The sequence below is a fragment of the Zootermopsis nevadensis genome, unplaced genomic scaffold (assembly GCF_977971745.1).
Source record: "Zootermopsis nevadensis isolate Lab colony 2312 unplaced genomic scaffold, Znev_1.0 Znev_ptg000021l, whole genome shotgun sequence".
Classification (NCBI taxonomy): domain Eukaryota; kingdom Metazoa; phylum Arthropoda; class Insecta; order Blattodea; family Termopsidae; genus Zootermopsis; species Zootermopsis nevadensis.
Window position 1 is genome coordinate 20,324,598 of NW_028259153.1, and position 26,540 is coordinate 20,351,137.

The window sequence follows — 26,540 nt, forward strand, 5'->3', positions numbered from 1 at the left end:
GGCAGACAGTGCACTGAAGGCGTCAGAGGCGCGCGGACGTGCAGAAGCCTGGATCGGCCGCCACTTATCGATTTGTAACACCGCGTTTGTCGTGCTGTATCGCCCGCGGTCGTCCTGCGCCATTGGCTGCTCGTTCCGTCTCGGTTAACGACGCAACACTGAACTTCGGGGTGTTCTTTTTTAAACAACTGCTGTATACGCGTCTCAGAGCCGAGTGTATAAACACCTTAATAGCAGCGTCTTACTGTTAAAGAGGTCGTTAATACGTCTGTGTGAAGATTTTAACCTTGAGAACGGTAACTGCATAATTCATCACACAGAAGACGTAACTATAACAAGACGTACGTTAATAGTAACTGTGGCGAAATAATACCAATGGTGTCCGGATAATTATACGAATTCTCGTTTCTGTTACACACGACAGACACGTAAAACACGCGCGTAATGTCTGTGATGCTGAAGACAGAAACTGCGAGCTGGTGGTAAGGAGACACGGGCGAAGGCTCAGTGGGTCAGGAAGGAACGCGACTACGATGACACCCTTCTGGTTACTACTGGCTTTGGTGGCAGTGACAGGTGTCGGTGGTTACATAGGTAAGTGAGCGTGTTGCATCCCCTTGACTATCAGGGGGCAGAAACACGCGTCACTACAACAGGGTGTTTCGAAAAGTAAAAACAGATCAGTGCATGACAAATTGAAGCTGTTACACAATCTGGCATGAAAAATGCGAAACAGAGAAGTGTCAGTTCGCAAACTTTAAATTCCCTCTCGTTGCCACACAAAGTTTACGTTTCCCTTGGCCACCGATCTGCCTGTTCCAGAGGTGGTTAAGGACTGGGGATGCCACACGACAGAGTTCAGGCTCACGTGCCGGGAACTGGACGCCCAAATAGCGATCCTAGACGCCTTTTTCACCGACGCTTCCACTGCGAGCCACAATTGCACGCCAACAGCTGACGAAGTGGTTTCGAAACCCTCCACCGCTTCCCCCCCGGCCTTGGTGGCGGTTGACAACGGAACGTCCACTGCGCTCAACAGTTCTTCGACACTCAGGGTCCGCAGAGAGGCCGTTTCTTTCGAAAAGAAGCAAATTGGACTTCCCGTCAAACACAGGTACGTTGTAGATTAGTGTAGATTGAGACAGGCTGCAAGAATTTTGCAAAATTAAACGCAGACAAAAATTAATTGCGTTCGGTCGTGAGATGCGCCGAAATATTTAAAATATAAAATCCTCATCTTCAGGGCCCAACTACAACCCTGAAGATGGAAATAGGATTTATCTCCGAAACGTTTGCATCTACTTACAATTCCACACGTAGTTAAATTCCGGAAGACCGACATCGAACCTGTTTTCTTCCTGAAGCGAGTTTTGTTAATATCTGTTTGATCGGTACAGGTATTAGAATAAATAAATACTTCAGCATATGTGTAGTGATGTTAAAAAGTGAATCAGAAATTCTGATGGGGAAAATCCGATATGGGCGACGTGAACTTTGATTGGATGAAACTGTTACGTAGGAACTTAATGGAAAAGTGTGTGAGGGTATCGATTGGATTCAAGTGGCTCAGGATTGGACAAATTGACGAGCTGCAGCGAACACGGTAATGAAAATTCTGGTTCCATCAAGTGAGGGTAAGTTACTGACTAGCTGAGCGACTATCAGCCGCTCCAGAAGGATCAGGTGCATGGATTAGTCCGAAATGCACGCACAAGTCAGACCTCGTCGCTGCTAGTTCATTTACGATGCGGCAGTCAGGACGGTTCGTCCGTTTCCAGGAACCATGGAGAGTGCCATAAATGATAAACATTCCTACAAGCGTTGTCATGACAACCTGTTGAAATATCACGCTCGATATTTTAAAATCTCTAATTATGTACGTACCATCCTAGCCGTGTGCCCCCCCCCCTCCTTTGTAGTTTCATGCATAAAACATTTTTCTGTCATCATATTCAAAACCTCTCGTCTTTATACGCACCGATGTTCTATTTGTTGCACGTCATATTCCATGCAAATATAACGAGTACCTGCGAAACTTCCAACTTTTATAACCTTCTAAACGTAAAGGTTAGTAATAAATATTCTTACAGAAACGTGACGAGTGCATCAGATTAAAAACAATATTTCGCTCGAAACGAGAATTCAGTGCAATTCATCGCAAGACGTCGAACCGAGGCACATCGTTCGAGCCCCGGTCCCTCACATGACGACGACGAAGATTGACCTCACGCTAAGCCACGTTCAGAAATCGTCACACACAGGATTTAAGACGTAACACCTTCTTCAGGAACAAATCACAAGTCACGCAGAAAGAAGGACAATAACGACTATATAAATCAACGCTTTGCATAAGCTGACAGTCTCTTATCTAGTCAAGAAATTTCCGTTTTTTAAGGAACCCAAAAGTTCATTACCACAACAGGCCATCACTAGACCCTATCCTGAGCCAGTTTCATTCAATCGGAACTCTCGTACCCTGTTTAAAATCCGTTTTAATAATATCATCCCATCTGCGTCTAGAGGTATAACTGAACTGGGGCTTCAGAGAAAAGACTTCAAAGGCTGAGGGGAGTGTTTGGACCTAAGAGGACTGAAGAGACCGGAGACTGGAGAACGTTACACAGCGAGGAGCTTCATTTATTGCTCCCTTCGCAAAATATTATCAGTGATGAAGGCAAGGAGAGTAAGAAGGGCGAAACATGTGGCACAGAAGGGAGAGACGAGAAATGCACACAAAATTTTAGAGGGGGAGAATGAAATGAAATTGCCTGTGAGACAGAACCGTAGACAGGAAGATAATATTAAAATCGCTCTTAGAAACATGGCGTGGACTGGATTTAGTCGGCTGTCGGACCTTCAACTGTTTTCATCCTACTTCATTGTGTCTGGCCAAGTCGCGCCACGGAAGAAGATGCGGGAAGTGTTCTTCACGCTCCGGCCTTATTTACCATCAATGATGTATTCCTACCAGGAAACTGAAGTCGCACTGCGAGTACTGGGCGCGGGACATCAATCAGACGCTGTCACCTGTCTGGCGCCTCGTACGAGAAGATGGCAGACATTAGCGGTTCTCCTCCGTTCTGCTTGCCCTGGGAGGCAAATATGTGGCCCAGGGCGGTTGTCTCGAACAGAGGGCCTGAGGACCCATGAGACAGGACTTCGCGTCGCACCGCGTCGTGACCGGATCTCAGACGGAGCAAAGATTTCCTTCATAGCTTGTACTCTTTAACAATATATTACTAGGGCAATCACATCAAGGAATGCGAGATTGGCGAGGCGCGTAGAATGCCAGATAACAACGAAAAAATCACAACAGAAAACGTGAAGAGAAGGAACCGCTGGTTTCTTGTTACAACATTAGCGTTTACAGTGTTTCACGAATTTAAGCCAACTGCGACGTTGCAAGTTCCCAGAGGACATCCATCTTCACATCAGTCAGTCGTCGAGAGCATCGAAAATCCCACCCTTTCACGAATTGTCGCTCCAAATGGAAAACTGTTCTACAGGCAGCTCCTGGTCCCTAACACTGCAGAAACAGAGAAACTAGCATCAGCGGTGTAAGAAGCACTCGAAGCCACGTGAATACGTACAAACAGGATCTTTCACTTTAAAGTATTGATCCTAGTAAACAGAACTTGCTGGCGCTAGGCGTGTGATACGTAACACATGCGAGCCGTTCACAGTGACAGTGTTAACACGAATGTACTTACAACCTCTCCTCCCAGGGGAATACGGGGAGGAACTATAAATTCGCCGAGTAATAAGACCCGGAAACCTTGCCTTTTTCCGTTTATATTCGGATCTCGGAAAGTCACGAGCTCATTACTCTCGAAGCACGGAGGTCGCAAATAATATTTAAGAATTCAGTCCGTACCGCGAAGAAAACACCACACTTCACCATTACGAAGACCAAGTGGTTAACGCTGTTCAAGGAAATAATCGCTGTTTACAGTGAGAATCGTACCAGACACATATATAAGAAATGAAAAGTTAATGGTTGATGTAGTTACCACTAACGCCTTGGTCCGTGATCAAATGCGTTTCACATCAGCCGATCCACAAGCTGAAAACCGTTATCTGTCATCATTTCTACTTCCTGTCAATTTACCGCGTGTTTCCGTGGTGCACCGGGCCTGTTTCAGGGTCCGTGGAATTCAAATGGGTTCACAGAGTACGAACAATCCTGACCAGATGTGAGCGAGGTAGGAACACGCCCCCCTCCCCCCACCACCCGTGTCACTTCCTCCTGACCCCAGCTGCCCCCTTCCCCCCCACACAGACGTCCTGGCGCACAGAGCATCGAGTCCTGATACGCGTTAAATACTCGTATTACGCGGTCTTTACGCCATGTAAGGTGGGACTTGAAGCTCTGCCAAATGGCCCATGTGTTCCGTCTGAATTCAGCGTCTGTAAGACTCGGTCTGAGTCAATAAATATCGTAAATCGTTTGTACCGCATATTAATTTTATAAGACCGACGTCTGGTTTGCGTGTGTCGCTCTGAGCCGAAATTTACGCGTTGAAAGTTGAAGGGAATCGAAAGTGTAAATAAATACAAAACCACGCTCTTGGAGATAATTGTAAAAATGTTGGTTATGTAACGACGTTCTTTCACCTGCGGAGCTACGTAGTGTCAAACTGGGCGATTATAAATTATGTTGACGTAAGCAGTCGTGACCTATTTCAAGATAGTCTCAGAATTTACTTGACCGGACAGAAGAAAAACCGGCCTCCGAGTACACATACTTACATACAACTCTGAGATCCATTTTAATATTATACTCCAATTTTTGCACAGATTTCCCAACCGATCGATTCTTTCAGATATTCCGACACGTGCGTGCTACACGCCCTGCCAATCTCATTCTCCCTGACACATCGTGGCGTATCACTTCCCTGAATGCAGAAGCAGTCCTCTTGGCTCAGAAACCAGCAAGTGAGTGCCGTGGGTGCTCACAACTGACAGATGACGGCAGTGCAGCGCGGAAAGCGAATGGCCTTCGGCTCTGTTTGCGACATGAATCTCGAAAGACCGTTTATGCTGCTTCGGAAGAACATACCTCTTCCATCTTCAGGGCTTCACGCGGTCTCGATACTACGAATTGCGGGACAATCCACGTGGACAACGAAGGGCTTCACAAACTCAGCTCTTCGCCAAATATCATCAGCATCATCAGATCAAGAGAGATAGGATGGTCGGAGCTTATAGCAGAAATGGGAGAGATGATAAATGCACACAGAACTTTAGTTGGAAAATCTGAAAGGAAGAGATCACTCGGACGACGGAAATGTTCATGGGATGGTCTTTAAATGAATGTTTAAAGGTATCGGATGTGAGGGTGTGAAATGAATTCGTCCGGCCCACTGACTGGCTTTTGCGAACACGGTAATGAACTGTCCCGTTCCTTAAACGTCAAGCGGTTTTTGACAAGCTAAGCTACTATTAGATTCTAAAGAAAGCCTCCGTTCCACGGAGTTATTTCTGTCTTTATGCCCCCCCCCCCCCCCCCCGGGCCCAACACTCAACACCAACCTCCTGTTTCCTGTAACATCTTCACGATCAACCGACGCGTTAATAATGACGTCATTTGGCCTGGTTTTGAACAGAGCCGTCAGAAAACGGATATTCTTACGTCAGTGGGTTTAGCACGACAGGAACTTGCAGAACGCCTTTTTGAAGTGGATGCCATCGGGCGAACACAAAATAAAAGCCGAACGATTCGGTTAAACACGCCGAAAAACTCCTCCCCCCCCCCCCCCCCCCCCCCCCCCGGTTTTCAAACTACAATTCCTGCGCGAAAGATGACGCAACGAATCGAAATTACCTGTTCTCAGATGGGAATCCCTTCTTCCTGGACTTGATGCCTATTTTACAGGGGCGAAGACGCTGTCTGCAGCCTCTGCTCTTCAGAACTCAGAACATTTCGCATGTTAGCCCCTCGCCCAACACCCTAACTGGTTAAAATATATATTCCAGTCATCACCGCGTCCATGTCTCATTCAGACCAAACACTCTGTGGCCTCTCGCATCGCACGGATCACTGACTTCACAGTCAAACTGCCACTTGTGGCAATTTGACTGAGTCAAGCAATCGGGAAGCCATTAGTCCCACAGACGTCGCGTTTGAAAGTAACGCTCGCAATGAAAACTTGTCTCTCACAGGTCGGCTGTTCACCAGCAACTTTATAATTTAGAGCAGTTTTCGCCGTTGAACAACTTGTGCATCAGTTGCTAACTTATTTATATGGGACCACTCGTGGGCCTCTCCCCCTTCTGAAGACTCCTATAACCCTTGAAGAATTCTTAACTAGGCGACCGATCTGTATGCTGGTTGGAGGACGCGTCGCGAAGTAGGCGCCTGTCAATAATTCAGACGTCGGTGTAGCCCTCACACCACCCCTTTCCTTACACGAACCCTTCAACTGAATATAAAAGTTATGGAAGGGGCTACACAGTAATGCCAAGTGTTGGTTGTTCATGTGGAAGAAACTAAACTCCCTTATGGAGTACACGCGAACTACTATCAGTTTTCAGGGGACGAACGCGTCCACAATTTAGATGCATTTCCAATGAACATTCATCTGTTGTCCCGTATACGCCGACCGACCTTTCATAATCTCGACTCACGTCGACAGTCGATAGCTGCTCCGAACACAGATTTATATTTTGTACCATCTGCGTGTATTTATCCGTCCAAGGAAAGATTTTACGCATCCAGATCTGGTCTGTGAAATTACCAACACACAGAATTTCCATCTCCAACAAATGTCAACAATCTTCTTACTTCCACGCGCATTCTCTGCTCATCAGTTCGTAAGATGTCCACAATATGACAAGGGTGGTACTCCTGTCTTATCAAGAAACGATGGGCGAAGTGCTCTCGTGACTCTGTTGCGTGTTTCAAAGGGCAGCCCGGACATCGCTGCGCTGTTGTTTCCAGAGGGCGCTACTTAGCGGCCGTATCTTTGCATGCGACGGAAACTTTTAAAGATTTGGCCGATACAGGAAGTCACATGATCTGTCAGCTATAAATAACATGGCTTAATAAACCTATGAAGTAGAAATAATGAGACGAATAAACAGATCACAGGCAAATACGACAGACGAGAGAGGATATAACAGGAGAATGGAGAGAAATACGCGACGAGGAGCTTCTTTGTTTGTAGTCTTACCAAGTATTGTTGCTAATAATAGGGTAATATAAACGAGGATGCGCGGTGAATGTAGCACGAATGTTGTAGATGAGAAATGCTTGTAGAATTTTGGTCGGGAAACCTGAAAGGAACAAATATTCTGAGACAGACGAATTAATGCGAACCCATAAACAACTTCAACTTTACCGTCAATACAGAAATTACTCGGAATTATTGTAACCTTCCCAATGTGCTGTGTAATTTGTCTCGAGTTTCTTGCTTAAGGACATAATTTGTTTACGTGTAGCTTCTCACATGTCTCTAATCTTATAAGTGTTGCCTCTTCTGGTAAGTACAAAACACAAAACGCACTTGTGGCGGGTTGCAGGTGTTCCGGGGTGAACCACTGCAGTTTCCGCCTGACGACAGACTACACGCTGGCGGAAGCCTGGGGCCCTGGCGTGGTGTTCATCAAGTACGCGTGCATAAACCGTGAGTGTTCACATATTACTCTTTGTGAACGACATCAGAATCGATCTTTTTTTAAAATTACTCTGGTCCCTCCCAAAAGGTAGCGTACTTGGCTGCTCGCATGACCCAAAAATTGCTTCAAAATTAAATGGTGTACGAGTCTCTTCTTCAGAAATGAATCTTCTAATCAAGACGGCATGTCCGTCAACACGTCTCATCTAAGCGTTCTGAACCAGCAATTGCTACGCGGGGAACAATTCATTCCTAGCCACCACGCACTGTCATTACGTCATCTAACCCCGGAATTTGGTAACCTAAGACGTTCCATAATTCGTTATTGCACTCACTCACTGCTCGTGACGGATGACAGCGAGACCGCACGATGGATCAATACATCTGATGCTGCTGGAAAACTTTTCATGTTTTTTTTGTTTTTTTTTGAAAGTATGTGGGATCCCCCACTCCAGTACTATTTGATGTGGAGGATCGCGGTCCCGCAATTTACGGAACTGATATTAAGCACCAGATAAAACGTCAAAACAGATACAGACCAACCTATCCTATCCAGCGCAAAAGATCATTTCTGCTACAGTTTATTTACTGCAATTGATGACATCGGTAGTGCCTTTTTATCATGGTTGCCATGGTTACCTCGAACACGTATCTGACAATTAAGAAATAAAACGTACTTGAAATTCACTGCTTAAAGCTCCTGTTTCCTGCTCCGTGGTTACGAACCCATGACCAGGGTCGCTCCTGAGTTCCGTCTGCCAAAAGGCAAATCCGATGGTCACGGGTCGCATAAGATTGTAGACTCGTGTGGATTCTGTTACCCGTTTCGAGGAAAACCACGCATTTTTCGAACAACACGGTGCCGATTATTATTATTATTATTATTCCTATTAGCGGCAGTGCAGTATCCAGAAACTGAAGCATGCGTTACGTTACGACGCCGGTAGACGCTTCCTCGTATAGAGTTATATCGATCGTGTCGATGAGGTGGAAGGAATTATCTGCCGGATCGTTAAAATTTTACGACTCTGCAGATGACGTTGTTGGATGCGAAACAGAATTTCGCGGTGTTTTTATTCAACGCCACTGGCCGATTAACTTAAAGGGCGCGAATACCCGACGGTTTCCACCCGGGAACACTGCACGTAATAATCATTTCGGGGAAGTGACTCTCCATTCGGCAGACTGTCCTGAAGTTTTTCGCTTGGTTTTACTCAGTCCAGCCAGGGAAATGCCAGGACTGCTTCCTTCCTTATCCGTGCCAATTCATTATTTATTAATCCGTCTGAGCCGTTGGCAACGTCTTCAAATAAACCTCAGATTATAACACGCAATTTAAAATTACTGATATGACAGTAGTCAATCGAAAAAGTAAATTACTGTCTGCCCCCCCCCCCCCCCGCACACCGCCAATGTTCAATAAATGGCAGGAGGAACTTTCCTCACAAAACAACCACGGACTTTCCTGATGACGTGTTGCATCGCGCTCTAAATCTGTAAACTTTGGTCCCAGAACTGATCGTCATCGAGGATTACATCGCCCTTCGCATCTTGAACGGGGGGGGGGGGGGGGCATGGCACAGCTGCCGGGCCCCAGCGTCACAAGCCGTAGCATTGATTCTGGGGCACGCGTTCCTTCCACACAAATCTGGTTCCTTTATGTCAATTCTTTGCACTTACGAACAAGGAAGTTAACGCAGGGAAATCTAAGGCGCGCGTTCGTGTCTCGTCATCAGAACACAGGAATGAAATCGTTAAAATCCGTGGGAAATGTGGCGGAGCTCAGATATTTGCGAATGGCGATGACAGATCACGAAGAACAGACAGGTTCAGATTAAAGTCTGGGAACGTTCCTTCTAACTAAACACTTACAAATTAAAGCATTTACCTGTCGTGTAACACGGGTTTGGAAACGTACCTCAACCTAACAGGCGAACAAAGAGTGGACATGTAGCACGCATGTAGGTGAGACATACGAACAGAATGGTAGTAAAGCAAATGAGGAAAGAGATCTAGGCGCAGATGGGAGGATATTTTTAAAATGGATCTCAAAGAAAAAAGACGTGAACTCGGTCAATCTGTCTGAGGATAAGCGAAATAGCGGGCTCTTACGGACACGGCAATAAACTAGCTAAGCGACTGTCAGATTTTCTGCTGGTGGATCTAGCAAATGCACGCAGTTCGATTTTAATGATTCAAGTCACCAAGTGAATTGAGATTTGAGGTTCTGACGTCCGTGAAGATATCAATGTCGGTCTTCTGGATTGTGAAGCCTTGCGAATTTGTAGGTAGATGACCAACATTTTGGAGGAACATACAGTCCTGAAGATGGAGGCAGTATGCCCCTCCGAAACGTCGGTATCTAACTACAAGTCCACACGGCTTCACAATCCCCAAGACCCACATCCAGCAAGTCAACCGTCTCTCCCACTCATGGAAGTTTCTGAGTTCGTGAATAATTCAGTCCGTCCGCCGGTTAAAAGAAACGCGAAGCCTTCGGCGTGCTTGTGAAGGCTGAGTAAGACAGCGTAAACGGATTACGACGGTTACGTGTTAGACGCAGGGAAATTTTAACTCGTCCTTCAGCGCTAAAAATACCAACACGATGAGCAAAATTATGAAAATGTAATTCATTAACGTTGCACCCTCCTTGGCTGCGCGCTGAGCCAGCTAGCCGACATTTCTCTGTTCACCGACATTATTCCAATATTAGAACAAACTTTTTACGACCCAGTGTTTGTGGTAGACGATAGTTTATTTCTTGAAAACGTTCTGAAATATGACTGCAATTTCATGTAAATTGAAATTCATAAAATGTGCTGCAAAGCGCCCACGAAAAGCGATAGACCAACGAAGCATTCGAGCACGCAGGCAAGGAAATCTGTTTTGTGTGGGCAACGTATTCACATCTACGCTATTCGACGTATCTGTCCCTCAGAATATTTGGTACAGTGCCGCTCATAAGTTGATCTACAACGCACGATCTCTTTAAAAGCTGTACAAATCTCGATAAATGCGCTTATACAGTTCAAGAGCAGATTTGACGCACGTCTTCTGACGCATTTCTGGAGGTACGGAGGAAAATTCCTTTTTATGATATTTTACGTTTCCTTGTCTTTGTTTTCTGGGCGTTGGAATCGAATTCCGTGCCAAATGAACCGTTCCTCGTCTGTCAATTTGCTTCTCCGGAAATGTTCTGTGTCAGACGCGTAGAGATGAAACAGAATGTTGTCTTGTTGCCAAGAATATCTCTCGAAAGGATTGTATCGAGCCACGCTGTTACGTGTCACCGTCCAAGCACCACTCGTCATCCAAGAAGAAGTGTGCTTTACGTACCGCTGTATTTTATGACACACCCTGTATATTGAATGACTGCAATGAGGACGACCGAGTGCAAGCTCTACAGCGAACCTGCTTAATTTTAGAACACTTAATTGACAGTCGTGCAAATGCAAGCAAATTCTGAGACTTCTCAGTCCTTCAAAATCGAGATGTTGGCAGCTCACCCTTGCATTGTCTTTCTCGTAAATCCCAACAACCACACCGCTGTTTCTTCTAAATCCAATGTCAGAGAACTGAGGATTTCCACTCTAATCGTCATTTATTTCCAGCGACGTGTGCAAGATTTGCACAACGCAAGGCGTCTGACGAGTGCCGCACTGGATTCTTTGTTTGGACGGAACTCCACAGCAGTAGAAAATAAACAGGGACTCGAAATGAATCTTCAAATTCTGTTTTATGAACGTCCTGTTAATACCGTCGTGAACTGGTGCCAAAATCGTGCTCTCTCTGTCTCCCTGTCCAGGGTCTTGGTTCCAAATTCCTTGTAGCATCTTATTTTGACAGAGATCTTCTTTATCAACCGTGACGGGGTCCGTCTACTTTCCGAAAAGAAATCAAGAATCGCTTATACAGCCTCCAGTTTTGGCGGGAAAACGTGAATAACGTGCCTTAAAAACGCAGAAAAAAATGCCATTTCTCCGACCGACGATGTACGGAGTCTGGACATTTAAAAATAACACATATGGATAAATTTCTTAAACGTCTACTTCTGGAAGGATTTAGATTAAATTTGGAATTGATATACAAATAAATCCGTCGTGAAACATAAGAATGTAAGTAGATTTAATTTTTTTATACGTCGTAGTAAAGTAATTAGTGTTGTTATAATGGCCATAAATTTCGATACAGCAATTGCGCTCACTGTTTAATTGCCCGTACATTCAAACCCAGCGATCTGAGCGGAAACGTTTTTACACTTAATAACACTCCCTGCAAAGAGTTTATAAACCGACCTCCGCATGCAAAATGTTGCCGGATTTTAGGAAGTTGCATCTGCGCATTTGTTCAAATGAAAGTCAACACTCATTTATTTTGTTTCCCTCACATTCTTGTTGGAATTCTTGTCTGAACGAAGTACAGAGGCCTTCTGTTGTAGTTACTCAGACTTCGCTGGTTAATGCTGAATGATTTTTCATGTTGGCACGGGAAATTAAGAACTGCGAAACATGCATCCTTCGAGATCATCGGCCTGGCTTCTACGCCCGCGTGCACAAGGGGTGACCAAACTTAGACCGTTTATCATTTCATTTTGGTCACATCGCCATATTTTGTTCATGCAAGATGGATTTTTCTTTAAAACTACATCCTTCATTATCATCCCACACACACTGTTACTATTTCCTCTATTTCTGCATCTACATTTGCTTCTGTGTCTTCCTGTGTGCCGTTTTCCTTGTGAGAAATATTACGGATTCTATCTTCCTGTAATCCTGGCCACGGGTCGAGTTTAATTGACGGCTAATTTTGGTGCCCACCGAATTATTCACACCGCATTCCAAAAGCGTCACTTCGTATATGCGAGAGAAATTGTGAATCCAAGCGGAGAGCCAAGCGCCATCATTACCGAAGGAGAGCACAAAGGCGAAACAGCACAAATTGAGACAGGAGGTCGCCAGGCTGAAAGGAAAATCGGGCCTTAAAAGCGTAGTGCAACTGGGACCGGCTAAACGTACCGGAACGTGGAATGAAAGACGTACACAGACGCGAAGATAAGTAGAACGCAGTTCACGGGTTGCGACAGGGCTCCGGCAATCTCGTTTAGCTTCGCGGATGGCGGACCAGACTGCAACGGAGCGCATGGACCTGACAAAGTGCTTCACGGCCAATTACATACTGCATTAAGGAGAAATTCGAAGTCGCGGGCACTGTCAGTGTACCCACCCACCCATCAATTCACCTGTCAACGTGTCCGATCTCCCTACAGACAATCCTCTCGTGCGTAGGTTTCTCTCGCGTATCGTAATCGGGTGTCGGGTGTCTCTCTCTTGAGTTGTAACGCCGTGTAATAACACAGTGTCTCCATCTTAAGCCCTGAAGATGGACACAGTATGTTTCTCCGAAACGTCGGCACTAATTACAAGTCCACGCGGCGTCGCAGACGACCAACAACAGCCAAGATCATGGAACAAAATTGCGGTAAACGCATTCCTCATTCTGTGCAAACAAAATTATCTTTGCTTTTCGTTGTGATCGATCAGGCCTTGAGCCCTATCAGTCACGTGACTGTGCTGCCATTTGCAGAAGCCGCTCCTGTGTCAGGATAAAAGTAGAAGAGAAGGGTTTGGCACAGGATAAATTTCACAGGAAAGTCGACACATCCACTCCACCCAAAGCAACACACACAAAAAAATTATCAGCCTACATGTCGATTTTCTAAATCGCCAGCAATTCGAAGAATCCTCTTACGAAGGAAGACGGCGTCTTCAGGAACAAATAAAACTTGTTTCTGGCGGCTGCAGCAGCGGCTTGGACGTCCGAACATGACCGGAAGTCAATACTAGCGGCAACTTATTGTTCTTTGTTCCACCGTCGTTTGCACAACTCGGGACTGACGTCACTGTCCAGTTACTTAGCAACCCTCTGTCCTGGAAACGCCGACTGAAGTGTAACTAAGCCTTTCGTGGTTTATTTAAGGACGCGGACGTTGATGAGTTTGTGAGGACGTGATAGGAAGAGACAATGGCCTATTTTAAAGTTATCATCCCAGAATCTCCCCGGAGATACAGAGCAAAACCACGAAAAGACACAAGACAGTCAAAAGACGATAGTTTAAGTCGCAGATGTGTGTCATTGTGTCTAATTGCAGAGGGCAAATTATCTTACACGTAAGTGACCAACCTCCATAACCTGTCTGAGTCACAAGGCGTCGACTCACGTTCAGGAATAAAAATCATTACTACGGTTCATTTGTTTCATATACGGGCCGTATTGAAGATGAGCTAATCGTGGGATTGTGATGCCTCATATTGTGTGACCTATCACATTCGAGCCGGTCAGTGGTTACAAGCCTATAGTTACTGCGACTCAGACCAATAGTGAGCTCCTTTGAAATTTCGGCCTATCCCAGTACTGCACTAAGCTTCCTGGAAATAATTGGGTTGTCGCCGCATGAAGAATATACCAGTTCTTGCATCGAATCCCACACAGTGCGGCAATTCTAGACAACCATTACCTTGAAGGAGTTGGACACACTTTCCGCGAGGGAGACGGGGCGAGAAGCCAACCACAACACCGCGTCATCAGACATGTCTTTCAACGCGACCGGATGAAGCGAGAAGCTAACAATAAGTGACATGACTGGAGCTTGTAACGTGATGATGCCCATAAAGGCAGTGCCCAGTCTCGAAACTGAATCGCAGAAACGAATTATTAATGTTCTTGGCCTCCTTTCCGGACTAGAAACTTGTGTACAAAATTCCGCATAAGTCTCGTTTACTAGCAGGCTTATAATGAAATCTTTGACAATCGTGAACAGCGTGTGGGACTGAACTAGGAAGGTAACGTTCATGAATAGGTTCCAGATGCTCCTTGAGACGAGGCAACCTGCAGCTCAGTTATATTCAGTCGAACTCTCAAATAACCGAGAGCCAAGTTGCAACGCCGTGTCGTATACGCTCCGGTAGCTAATGCGACTGCAGTCATGAATAATTCGACATTACAGCTGTTTGCTCATACACTGTGTCGGTAAACGAACAGCATATGACAACACGCGCGAGTGCTGTACTCTCACAAGAGATATGTCACGCTGTTCCAATATTCAGCACCATTTCGCGACCCTAAACCAAGCTCACCGAGGTCTTACTCAAAGCACTGCTTTAAAGAAACAGCAATGGTATCGGCGACTGCGGTAGGCACGCTCCAGGTTAACACTAAAATTTCTGACTTTGGACATGAAAATTAGCTTTTATATCACTGTTCAATTACAGTCTCAAATTTCTCTGATTCTTCACGCGTACATTTCTGCCCTCCGAGTTCAAAAACTGTGAGTCCAAACCGTGTTAATTGCGTTTTCCTGCGCTCATTCCACGACAGAAAGAAAATGCATAAAAGACGCAGTTGTCGAAGTACCAGACTATTTTTACGGACACGCTGTTCTCGCTGCAAACACGGGACTCTTTCTCTGTGGCTAAAGCGGCCGAAGCATGCATCTGACCGCGCACTCACAGCTTATAAATGAGTGGAGCTATACCTCCACTCCTCCATACGTCAAAATGGCGTCGCTCCTTTCGCGTGAAGAGGATAAGTTTACGTCTCGTAAGAACACGAGCGTAAAGAATTACTGAAATGTACACGCGTTAAAACAAGTAGCAAAGTATTTGTTCCTGTATAATCGATAGCCCTTAACAGAAATAATTCTGCCTTTGTGAATCCCTGAAAGCACAACAAAGCAAAACCCACAGAATGGAGCGTCGGTGCTTCAGAAACAGCTGACGGGTTGTTATTGTAGGCCAGACTCAAATGCCTTTAAACACAAGAGTAATTTCGAAACACGATTTCATTAGGCACTGAAACACCAAATTAACTAATACCAATCTAACATCAATTAATACTACCAAACCGACAACACAGGATCAAACCCACCGCCTAAGGCCTTCTACAGAACCTTTCCAGGGCTTATCCAAAAATTCTCCAGCACTTCTGCAGGAATTCTCCAGCCCCTCATTATGACTCAAATATTTACGTAAAACCTAAAAAGGTCTTCTCCGGCACCAACCTAGGACTTATCCAGAATTTTTCCAAAAATTCTCCAGCACTTCTCCAGGAATTCTCCAGCATTTCACTGGCTAAAATGTTTACGTAAATCCTCAAAAGAACTTCTCCGGTACTAACCTAGGACTTTTCCAGAAATTCTCCAGTACACAACCCATCCCGTCATAAAACAACCCAACCCTATCGAACCTGACCTAGGAAACCTAACCTAATCTAATCTAACTTAACCTAACCTAACCTAACCTAACCCAAGCTAACCCAAAACAACGCAACCTAACTTATGAATGATCACTACTTGAATTAGTTAATTAATTATGCGTTTCAGAATATGATATTCTCTGTTTTGTGTAAGTTGTTACAAAACCACACACAGGGGGCCTCGACATTTACTACACTGCAGCTCTAAAAGTAATGTTAACACCACATTCTAATAGACCCTGCGTTGGTAAAAACCGGAAGCCAGAGGGTGCCAGGGTCGACCAGATAAAAGACGGAAGTAGCAGTTTTATCAGCCGTGGCTTATCAGGAAAGGGGATTACTTTGTTGAATTAATGGTCCTGATGTGTTGGGACTGAGACGGAATTTGGCGTTTTTTGAGGCGGGCTTATTCACAGTCAGTGGATACGGAGAACAAAGACCGATTCTGCTGCCATCTTCAAGGCCAATTCGCTGTTATTATTGCATTCTCGATTTATCGCGACTATCACGTCAAGCCCTGCGGAAGGATTCCATCATTTACATGAAAATAAGGGTATCGAGGGGTATTTTCGTTGTGCGTAGTCTCTTCAGATGCATTACCAGAACGAACAGCAAATAAAGCAACTGCTTAAACCTTAACAAAAACACGAGAGAGAGAGAGATTTGGATAATACATATTATTGACATATCGTGCCTGAAAATTGATGATTTCGCCCTAACAACAATAGCCGCGCTCTAGGGCCAGCTGTGGGCCCCTGTCAGACCCTCCTCAGGGGGTGGAATTCAGTCACAATAGTTCGCAACCCCCAAAACTGCCGCTCGCCCTCGCGGCTGTTAGCAATTACAACAGTCATCGCCAGTGGTGGATGGATATTGGTGAGCAAATGCGGTGATACGCCATATTGTACAACATAATCATCACCTCTCAAATCCTTGGCCTTGGGTTTCCCGCGACTGACGTCGTCTACACCTTCGGCTTTCAAGTATGAGTTGTCCAACATTCGGCAAACATTCCAGCTCCTATCTTCAGGGATAAAACGTATTGGTTGGACGCTTTTTTTGGGGGGGGGGGGACACATGCCATGCATAGTAGACTTCTTGAGCAGCTTGCTGTAGCTCAGGTGGTAAAGAATTTCCGAGCCGGATGTTTAAAGGAGTCCGCCATTCGATTCTATTCTGAGCCAGATGAATCCGGTCCAAACGCATCCCGTTTTCGGAACATCCATCTCAATATCAGAGCCCTGATTTCGTCCGGGTGTCTTCCCTACAGACTCTGATAACGATTTTTAATGAATTTGCCACAAGCCTCGTCCATCATTGATCAAGAACACGAATTACGGAGTTTCTCATAATGCAGTTTTCCTCAGCCATATGGGACTTCACCCCTCTTAGGTCCTCATATTCTCCCCAGAACAATGTTCTCCGACCCCTCGATATAATATTTACCTCTGTGACTGGGAGACCCGATTTTCACACCCTAAATTCGCCACTGGAGCTTTGCGATGTGTAGACAGACCGCTTTAAGGGAAGTGATTGATTTCGCTTTAGGTGGAAACGGTCTAAAGATTTGGGGGGGGGGGCGTGTGCCCCGGCTCAGTGCCGTAGTGAGTAGCTGTGCGTCCTATGGAGATTGAGCCGGCCCTGCCCTCTGTAATTTATCTTCCGTCATGATACAGCTTGATATTACAGAAGCTGATCCTCCACAGCGACGAGGGATCTTTGGTCGTACCGATTGAAGTGTTATTACGCACGATCTGCTCTGCAGCTCGCGCACGAAGGACGAGCCGAGCATTTCATCCAAGGGCTGCTTTAAGCAAATTACTCTTTCTTTCTTTGGCAGTTTCTGAAGAAAGTCGTGTATCTGCAGGTTAGAACTCTTCAAGTTCAATCAAAATATTTTTTTCCGCGCCGCAGTGAAGTACTTGGCGGTTTTGCTTCGTATTAGAGATGTCTTTGGTTCGAGTCTCGACAGAGACATCGGCTATCCTGGTTGAATTTTTCGTAGTTTCCTCCAGTGTCTTTGGGCAAGTCAGACGACGGACGAGAAGACGAAATGCCAACTTGTGGGCTGTCGCAGGTGAACAGGAACGCGTGACGTGTGCTCAGACGAACGTACACAAAACCAAGACTTCGTATAGAGACTGACAGATGGCAGTTCAAAATTTTCTCCGAACTTGGAAACAAGAGAGTTTATAATCTGGACCGCAGATGCAGCATGTGTGACGGGCAATGCAATTTAGGGGTTCTCCAGATGCAGCTGGACACGGTCATATCCCCTCCCCCACACACACATACAATGTGGAGGGGGGCGTCGCACTACTGAGCTGTGACGTCAGTTGGGCAATTCTGACAAGTACTTCCGGCAGTCTCTGGAGGACACACGCAGATGTATCAGCAACTGGAACCGTTCACTGACCAAAGGTAAATGAACTTGTGGAGATTCAATTCATAGAATCTTTCTTGTCCACATAAACTCGACATGCAAGTACAAGTCTCCAGACGCTGTGTCATCTGCGAGCTCAAAACTCGTACAAAATTGCGTTAGTTGATAGCGACGAACACTGGAATTGGCAATTTCTCCAAATTCTCGCTCTGATGAGAATCGTCTCCAGATTCGGCTGATTCCGCAGCAGACCTCAAATTAATTACTCTACAAGACTGTATCGATTCGCGTTCTGCAAGTCCGTTGCCATGGAAACTGATTGGAAGACTTCCCCGGCTGTCTACGTGTACTTAATTAACGCACTAGGAGAGGACACGTGACCGCAGAAGACACGTGACTGGAAACGGCAAGCAGCGGGCTGTGACATGTGCCTTGAGAAAAAGAACGGAAACCCTCAGTCAGGTTAGCCGGTCTCCGGTCCTAGAACTGCACCCGCGACCTTCCGAATGAGACGCAGGAGTGCCGAGCACCGGGTAGCGAAGTTCGGTGCATGTCGGACACGGCAATGGACCACAGGCGTCCATCAACTTCGACGCCTCAAGTGCAATGCACCCAGATCACCCCCTCCCCTACAATGACGATGCCATCCCGCCCACCTGACCGTCGCAAAGTTCAAATCAAATACCCCACTAAATATGACAAGTTGATTTACAGACGTCCCCAGTCACGCGCATTCACGCACGCGGTAGAATTCTGACTCACGTCCATCTGGCGTAAAATCATTCTTGCAGAAAGCAGTTGAGCCTATAGGCCTGCCTTTTATTCACCTCCCCCCCGCCCCCCAGGACACCGCCATTAATCATCATGGCGGCGCACTGATCCCATTGCGTCTCTCCGTTCCACCACGACGCACGCAGCGGGACTGTACTCGAATCGTCTGAAGCTAATGCGTGTTTCTCTTGTTCCCAGAAGAACACATCACCAGGAACTGTCAGAAAGACATCAGCGTCGTCGGGGAGGGCTTCGTGGAGACGCCCGGATATCCGCAGTACAGCGTTGAGAGGGACTGTACCTGGAAGCTGCGTTCACAGGAGGGGCAGCGCGTTCACTTGTCATTCCTAGACATCTCACTCAGAGGTATCGACGGAAAACGAACGCAGTCGGGAACGGATGTCGGGGGAACGAGGAAAAACACTTGGAAAACCTAAGCATAAATGGGAGCGTTAAACGGCCACAGAACAAAGGGACCTCCAGTTAATTCTTACAACTTTCCCCGTTCTGGTTGGCATTAAGAAAGGGTTTGTTAAAGGCTTGTGATATGAAACATAAGCAACGCCATTATTTTAGTACAGAATAAAATTGCAGTGCACAATTGCAACATTTTATGTCAACTGTTTCAGTGTCCAACTCCTGTGATTGTTATTCCTAGGGGTCAGTTATTAAAAAGCATTTAAATAAGAATTGATTGTAACAGTTAAAGTTTCGAATATGGAATTAAATTTCCAGTCTCATATTCTACACTCCACATATTTCTTAGATTATGACATTACATCCTTTGAATTAGCTACGATACCATCTCCAAAATGTCTTACCAATGTAACAATTATCACGATGTATTTTCAAAATCGATCTCCAATTACCGTAATTACAGAAAATGACAAAGGCTTATAAATGAAGACACTATTAAATAATTTACAACACATCTAAGTAACGAAAAGTGGGACTCAGTACAAAACAGCCATGATGTCGATTCAAAATTCAACACATTCCTAAATACGTATCTTCTTTAAAAAAATGTTGAACCACCAAAAGTCCCGCTCCAGTGCATTTGAAATAACGGTCAACGGAACAGGAAATTCAATTTATATCGATTATAATCTAAAAAGTGCGTGGCCCAAAGACAGAACGGAACACAACTCCAAATCGATTATCGTTTCAATACACCTCTCGTCATCTATGCACAAACGACGATTGTAACGTCAAAGCTGGAAACTGTCATTCGCTGATTAAGCTGCCAAGCAAAAACCTAACCTAACCTCACCTTGTTCCAACAGCACACTCGAATTGTAAACGGTTCAGAGGATGAAAGCCGAGAATCCTTCCCAACTAATAATTTTTTCTGATTTTCTAACCCTTTAAACCCTGGAGGTACGTATCTGTCTCACCAGTTTAACACTCTGCATGCGTGGATTTCGTTGTGTTCCTTACACTTCTCAGTGTAAATGGTTCCTTGTTCCATAAACAGATTCTACAAACTAATCTTCGTAATGGAGACGTTGAGAGTTTTCCTTGCGGTACGGACTGAATTACTAAATACGAGTAGAGTGCCCGCAGAGCTACCGTTGAATGATTCCAGAAACGTTTCTCTTTTCTTGCCCGATCATGCGACACGCAGAAAAATATAATCCCTAAACCTAATAACACTTCTCCTTGCAGTATTATTTATACAAATTCTGCCATTTTGGTGCAGTGGGTATTTTATGACGCCGAGTTTGACCGAATTCCGAATTGCCGTTTACAGATATCGGCTCCACAGAGACAGAGTGCATTGACCGTCTGACGGTGAGGGAAGGAAACAGACAACGCCTGTCACTCTGCGGGGAGAGGGAAGAAACCATCGTCATCGAGTCCGAGGGCGAGGGTCTGGATGTCTCCGTGTCCATCAGAAGCAAAAACATCTTCCCGAAGAGAGGCGTCCTCTTCCAGTACAAAGGTGCGTGAGAGAGCCAACTGCTGCCAACTTCGGTATTCGGGTGTTGTCATTAATTAATCAATCGATCACGCAAAAGGCACACAGAAAGCCTGACAATCGCAGAGTAAACTAATTTCATACAAATACAGACGGTTTTCGATTCCCGATAGAGGTCGAGACCTACGGCATGAATTAAAATGGTTTGAGCTTCAAAGAAATTGAAGTGAAAGAATGCCCCCGCGTCTTCCTCCACAGCGCTGGGGTGCCCGCCCCTGAAGACTCCTGAGGACGGCTACCTGGTGGACCACAACGCTTCTCACGCGGAGTACATGTGCTGCGTCGGGTTCGTGTTCCCGGACACTTCGCGAAGGGACAGGAGACTGTACTGCGAGGGCGGACACACCTGGAGTACAGTCCTGCCAAACTGCATCAGTAAGTGCCCTGCCCTGCCCTTCCCTTCGACTACGTCTCTCTCGTAATTCGCATATCTTCCATTGCCTAATCCGGAATGGACGCTGGATCACGTCAATAGCACACGAAATCTGTTTCAGATGTTACCAGCAGCATCTGGACCAAAAACAGCTCACTCATCAGGTTACCGGATGCAGACACGAACCTCACGACTGCGATGGCAGTGGTGATAAAGGAGTCTGACTTCATCTACGGTAAGGGAGGCTGGTGGTTCTGCTTTTGTGTGTTTTGGTCGAACAAGCAACAGACACGCGTCAGGGGGCGAAAAAGAACAAAAGCTGACGAATTATTTTTGGCTTACTTAGTTGTTTTACAGTAAACAAATGGGAATGCCTACAAGTAAATTCTGTCCATGACAAAGTAATTAAGAAACATTGGGGAAGGGGAAAGAGACCAAGAGCCACGCGTTCTTAATTTCGGCATTAGTCTCAGCTTCTCACTCCGGCCTGCTTACCCCAATATTCAGTGGACAGGAGGCTGCCCCTGTCTGGAATCGAAGTCTGCTGACTCACCTATTCCAGCTCATTAAATGAGTCAGTGCTTTAATTAAAAACGATGATATATTTGTGATGATCTGATAAGCATGATCAGCTTTAGTAAAGGAAAATGTTCCAGAATTAATTTTTACTATTTTGTTTCAGATGTAATGTTACCAACTACGATAATATGTGTGCTGCTAATTGGAAATGGAGTCATAATATTCATAATTTTCTACTTAAGAAAGAAGTGAGTACGCCTATGCATCTGCATTTCAACAACAACAACAAAAACAGGCTGATTTCTTTTTTGTTTCTCTAAAGTACGGTCACATTACGTGCCTAGCTTCATCTTAAATCTTGTACAAAACATTTGTGAAAATCGGAAAGTTGTAGTATCGTAATATCACGGGGAAGAATTCCACTGAAAACGCTGTAATATTCTAGACCAGCGTTTCTCAACCTATGGTACGAGTACAACTCGTGGTACGCGAGTCAATGTTGAGTTTTCCCTGAACGCATTTTGTTAGTGGTACATTAAGTGTGTTAGATTAAAATTTGTGGTACGCCAGCGAAAAAGGTTGAGAACCCCTGCCCTAGACACTTCCGGTACTAAACCCCCCAGGAACTGTCATATTTATATAAAAATTAATTCAGAATTACTTTGTGAGGTGACCCCGGCCTAGACATACGCTACGCCCTCTCAGGTGAATGCACGTGCGCGCGCGCACACACTCGAGACACCCTCACATATCTCCCCCCCCCCCCCCCAACCGCCGTTTGCTAGTTTTCTACAACAGGACCGATGCGCCCACGACACGTAGTAAAATGCGGACATTTCTTTAACTGCATTCCCATAATGGCTCACTTTTAACGGAGATATTTCTGCTTCAGATTTGTTCCTGACGTCACCCAGATACAGAATTGAATAACCGGTTTACAGTGCATAGGTAGTTATAATCTGATGACGTTTACTATGTGACTACAAACATTCAAAACTGAAACAAGCAGTCAAAAAGGTCGTACCACTGATCTTCAGAAAAGTTAAATCCAATTATAAAAAAACAATCACAGAATATGAAAAACAGCAACAGACAATACCAAACAGCTATTTACCAAGAACTGTTAACATTGAGAAATGTAGTTATCCGCTTACAACCACACGAACTGAAATCACTATATACACTATCAATGGTATAATATGGCAATTGTTTTGCGAGAAGCAAACTTACCTTTTTCTGTTACTGTTCAGGACGAAGTCCTTTGTCGTACCATCACAACACAGAACAACACTCACAACCGGGCTTCAAACAGTCTACAGAAACTAAACGTAACACAATAATAATAATCCGTGGCATAACCTCCCTCTGAGAGCCAAAGCCGACTAGCTGACTGCTGGCCTCACGTTCACATGCCTAAGCAGAGTTGAATAATCATCCAACCAGATACAGGTGACGTGTGGTCAGCACGACAAACACCCATGTCACTGAATTATTTATGGTCACTTGCAGAAACACACACGAATCTAACCGCGCACACGGGCTTTGTTAAATCACAATCTGGTTCACACAAATAATTAAATTAACTACATGTTATATGAAAGTAGCAAGATCTTGCGGCCATGTTACGCAAATTGCAACTAGCGGAACGTCATATGCAACAGGGTGGGGGGTGAGTCGAATATCGATAATCCTCTAAGATAGCATTCCAGTGTCTTCCTTAAATAATGTATTGTGTTTATTAGCTTCGAATATGTTATCATTAAAATCTTGTTGTTTTAAATTTTTAATCATAATGTTTGAGAAGATAATAATCACAATATATTGAAATCGATAGTTCTTCCAGCATATCGATTATCAGGCAATGATGACGATTATCGTTCGATTATATATACTATATAACGTCCCTTCCGGGTTGCCTTGTCATTATAGTATGATATCGATAATTATAAATAATGGAAGAATTTATATTTTCGTGCATGTATTTAAAATTATGTTTTCTTGTCCCGTACACCAAAATAAATCTCATATCATGTCTCAATCTATATAATGTTTACTGCTGCTTGAAATTATGCTCATATTTTTAACCAAATTTGATTAATGTATTGTCATGTGTTCTTGATGTTGGCCTCAATTCAGGTCCTCTGTCACATTAGATCATTTTTAAAATTGCATTGCAGTCCAACAAGAGAGACAGAATGATTTGTAACTAAAAAAAACCTGAATCTTGTGGAATATCATATAGAAAATTAATGTTGATCAAATGTGTCGGTGTGCATTTTAATCTGAGGGGCATGCCAATCTACACAAATCTTATAAATTTCTACCATCTTTACAAATACCATGTCGGTTGCTCAATTTGCAGGAGGAAGCTAGCGCAGCAAGCTGATGACGAAGAGCTGGGTGCCATTTTCCAGCCTCACGATGGCAGTATCAGCGACAAAGCAATAAGCGTGTGACGGTTCCAGCCGGCCCAGGAGCTGGAGATCCGGGCCTGCAGTTCCGATTTTTATGTGATGGGGTGGGACTGACGCGGAGCTTTCAAGAAAGAAAACTCCGCGTTCTATAGCTGTCAAAATGTTGGGCATTGCTGTATCAGACCCTAATAATTCAAGATTATATTGTACAAAAGAGGAGTTCTAGTCCGTAAAGTTGGCGAACAAAAGGCTCGGTGTAATGTGCAGTAATTAAGATGTAAAAATGTAGATGTATAAATTATTGTCGCACACTTCTACATGACGCTGAGAAACTCCTTGTTATAGTACAGTCAAAAGAAGTTAATCAGATAAACATTCTTAAACTGCACAGCGGAAAGTTTTGCTGATTGTGCATAAATATCAAATTCATCCATTTCTTCTAACACGCGTAATACCAAATACGATTCAGTTCTAAAAATGCGAGCAGATAAGAGCAACTTCTTTCTCATAAAATATAACTGAAAGTACTCAGACGACAAAAACACGCTGCCAACTGCACTTTCAGAACGATCCAAGCAAATTCATTCAACATTCTTTGAAACTCGTAGTGCCTAATGATCAGAAATGCGTTGAACTTCCGCTGTGCAGTCAGGGAATGCGTGGCGCTCCGTTATCAGTTAACTTCTTCAGGCTACCAAAGTTTGATTATGTCAATAACATAGCGATCTCAGGGAATGTGTCAAATGGTATCGAGTACAAAAAAAAAAAGCACAAATATGTACTCGTGAAATACCGGAATGCAGAAATGAGCTTGTCCACTGCTGCAATATTTAATTCTATTCAAATCCTGTCCATTAGAAAATTAATTAATGAGGAAATGATAAGAATCTGAAGGTTTTGGCAAATAGAATTTTTCTCAAAATGAAATTTTCTGTTATAATGCATCCACAAGGAACTTGCTGAATTAAAATATTTGAGACGATCTTATTGTTCAGAGGGAAACTAATGGCTTTGTACAGGAAGTTGCTCAGTATTAATGTGATTAAATACAGTTCACGTATTTTGAGCGGACCGCAAGAATGGTCGGACATATCGGAACTTGTATTTTATTGAACGTGAGCTATTTTTTTGTTTGTGTTTGTGAGGGATGTCTGACCGGCCTACGAGTGAAATGGTGCTACCACTACTCCTTTCCTAATGCCGTGTATTACTAGGCAACTGCGACGCAACATGTTAGTCACAACTCTAAAAGTAACGTCACGTCTAATACAGACTTGACCGCTCTCCCAACATCATGATTCGGGTTTTCAATCGCAATTAATGACGTCTATACGAGACAAAACACCCGAATAAAAAGTCTTATGAGAAAAACAGAACAATTTTTCAAAATATTCATCTGAAACTGCACCAAATTGAATTCATATTGGATACTGTAATAATATCAGTGAAAAAAAAAATGTTAAGATTAAGTGCTCGTAGGATACAAATTTTGTAACACTGTTTAATAGAAGTTAATATTTTACAGAGCTAAGGACATTTATTATTGCAACTGTGATACCATGCAAACTCTGCCTAGTCAGAAAAATAGCAGCACTGGAACGCACGTCGATTAAACGTAGTTTCTCTTCTATGTCCAACGCTGAAAAATTATGTCGAGAGTAGCGAGCGGTATTTACTGTCTGTGACCGCTTAATACAATGGCTCGCTTTAAAAGAGCGGCCGTGACGAGTGAGAGATCAGCAGTGTAACTCAACTAGCTTGCAACGTCAATTATCGCTGTAATGCGCGTCTCGCCCATTTCCTGGACGTGCAGAACGTGTCACTGCTGTACATTTAATTGTTGTCTACACGACTTTTGTAAAGATTTTAGTGGCTACGCAGACGACAAAAATAACGTTTCTACAGTGCAGTTACCAAAACGCTTACGTAAATGTTAAAACCAGTAAAACAATGTCTTATTTTATTAATGTTACCGTATTCCAGTCTTGCCTTTAAATGCTTAACGTTAAAACCAGATATTAACTGTTTTAAAACTAAATTCTATTTTAGGAATATTACTGTATTTGAGTCTTGCCTTCAGAAGTGGAAAATGTTAAATGATGTATCTAATCTTTAGTCTTACAATACATTCCAGTCTTGTACTAACGTTCCATTTTTTCTGTTTATGGCGAAATACAATCACAATGATACTTCCTTATCCCAGCAAATAAGTTCTTGTGCCTGGTGCTCGAGACAT

General features: G+C 44.3%; 2 protein-coding genes across 4 annotated transcripts in view; one reads left to right on the plus strand and one right to left on the minus strand.

Annotated features, from left to right (window-relative positions):
* TrissinR (Trissin receptor) overlaps positions 1-24,254 on the minus strand; it is a 119,643-nt gene extending 95,389 nt beyond the window's left edge. The window contains exon 1 of the mRNA XM_087352990.1: positions 23,121-24,254. The gene's annotated coding sequence lies outside the window, so the exon portion shown is untranslated. The remainder of the gene's footprint in view (positions 1-23,120) is intronic.
* On the plus strand, positions 1-26,449 carry LOC110833839 (uncharacterized). 3 transcript variants are annotated; one of them, XM_022072334.2, is made up of 9 exons: positions 1-594; positions 823-1,114; positions 7,522-7,625; positions 19,219-19,386; positions 20,771-20,962; positions 21,197-21,373; positions 21,493-21,606; positions 22,054-22,138; positions 24,253-26,449. In XM_022072334.2, exons 1-9 carry the CDS (start codon positions 534-536, stop codon positions 24,344-24,346), a joined length of 1,287 nt encoding a protein of 428 aa, XP_021928026.1. In that variant the 5' UTR covers positions 1-533; the 3' UTR covers positions 24,347-26,449. The 3 variants fall into 3 exon arrangements, with proteins under 3 accessions (XP_021928026.1, XP_021928027.1, XP_021928029.1); XM_022072335.2 differs by having other exon boundaries at positions 19,222-19,386; XM_022072337.2 differs by lacking the exon at positions 19,219-19,386.
* Positions 26,450-26,540: the final 91 nt, after the last annotated feature.

What these genes read in the sequence shown, in the direction of transcription:
- LOC110833839 (XM_022072334.2), top strand. Translation starts at nt 534, where the DNA reads ATGACACCCTTCTGGTTACTACTGGCTTTGGTGGCAGTGACAGGTGTC. An exon ending in CAAGTACGCGTGCATAAACC is followed by an intron (nt 7,626 to 19,218) that starts GTGAGTGTTCAC and finishes TCTTGTTCCCAG; the next exon opens with AAGAACACATCACCAGGAAC. An exon ending in CCTAGACATCTCACTCAGAG is followed by an intron (nt 19,387 to 20,770) that starts GTATCGACGGAA and finishes TGCCGTTTACAG; the next exon opens with ATATCGGCTCCACAGAGACA.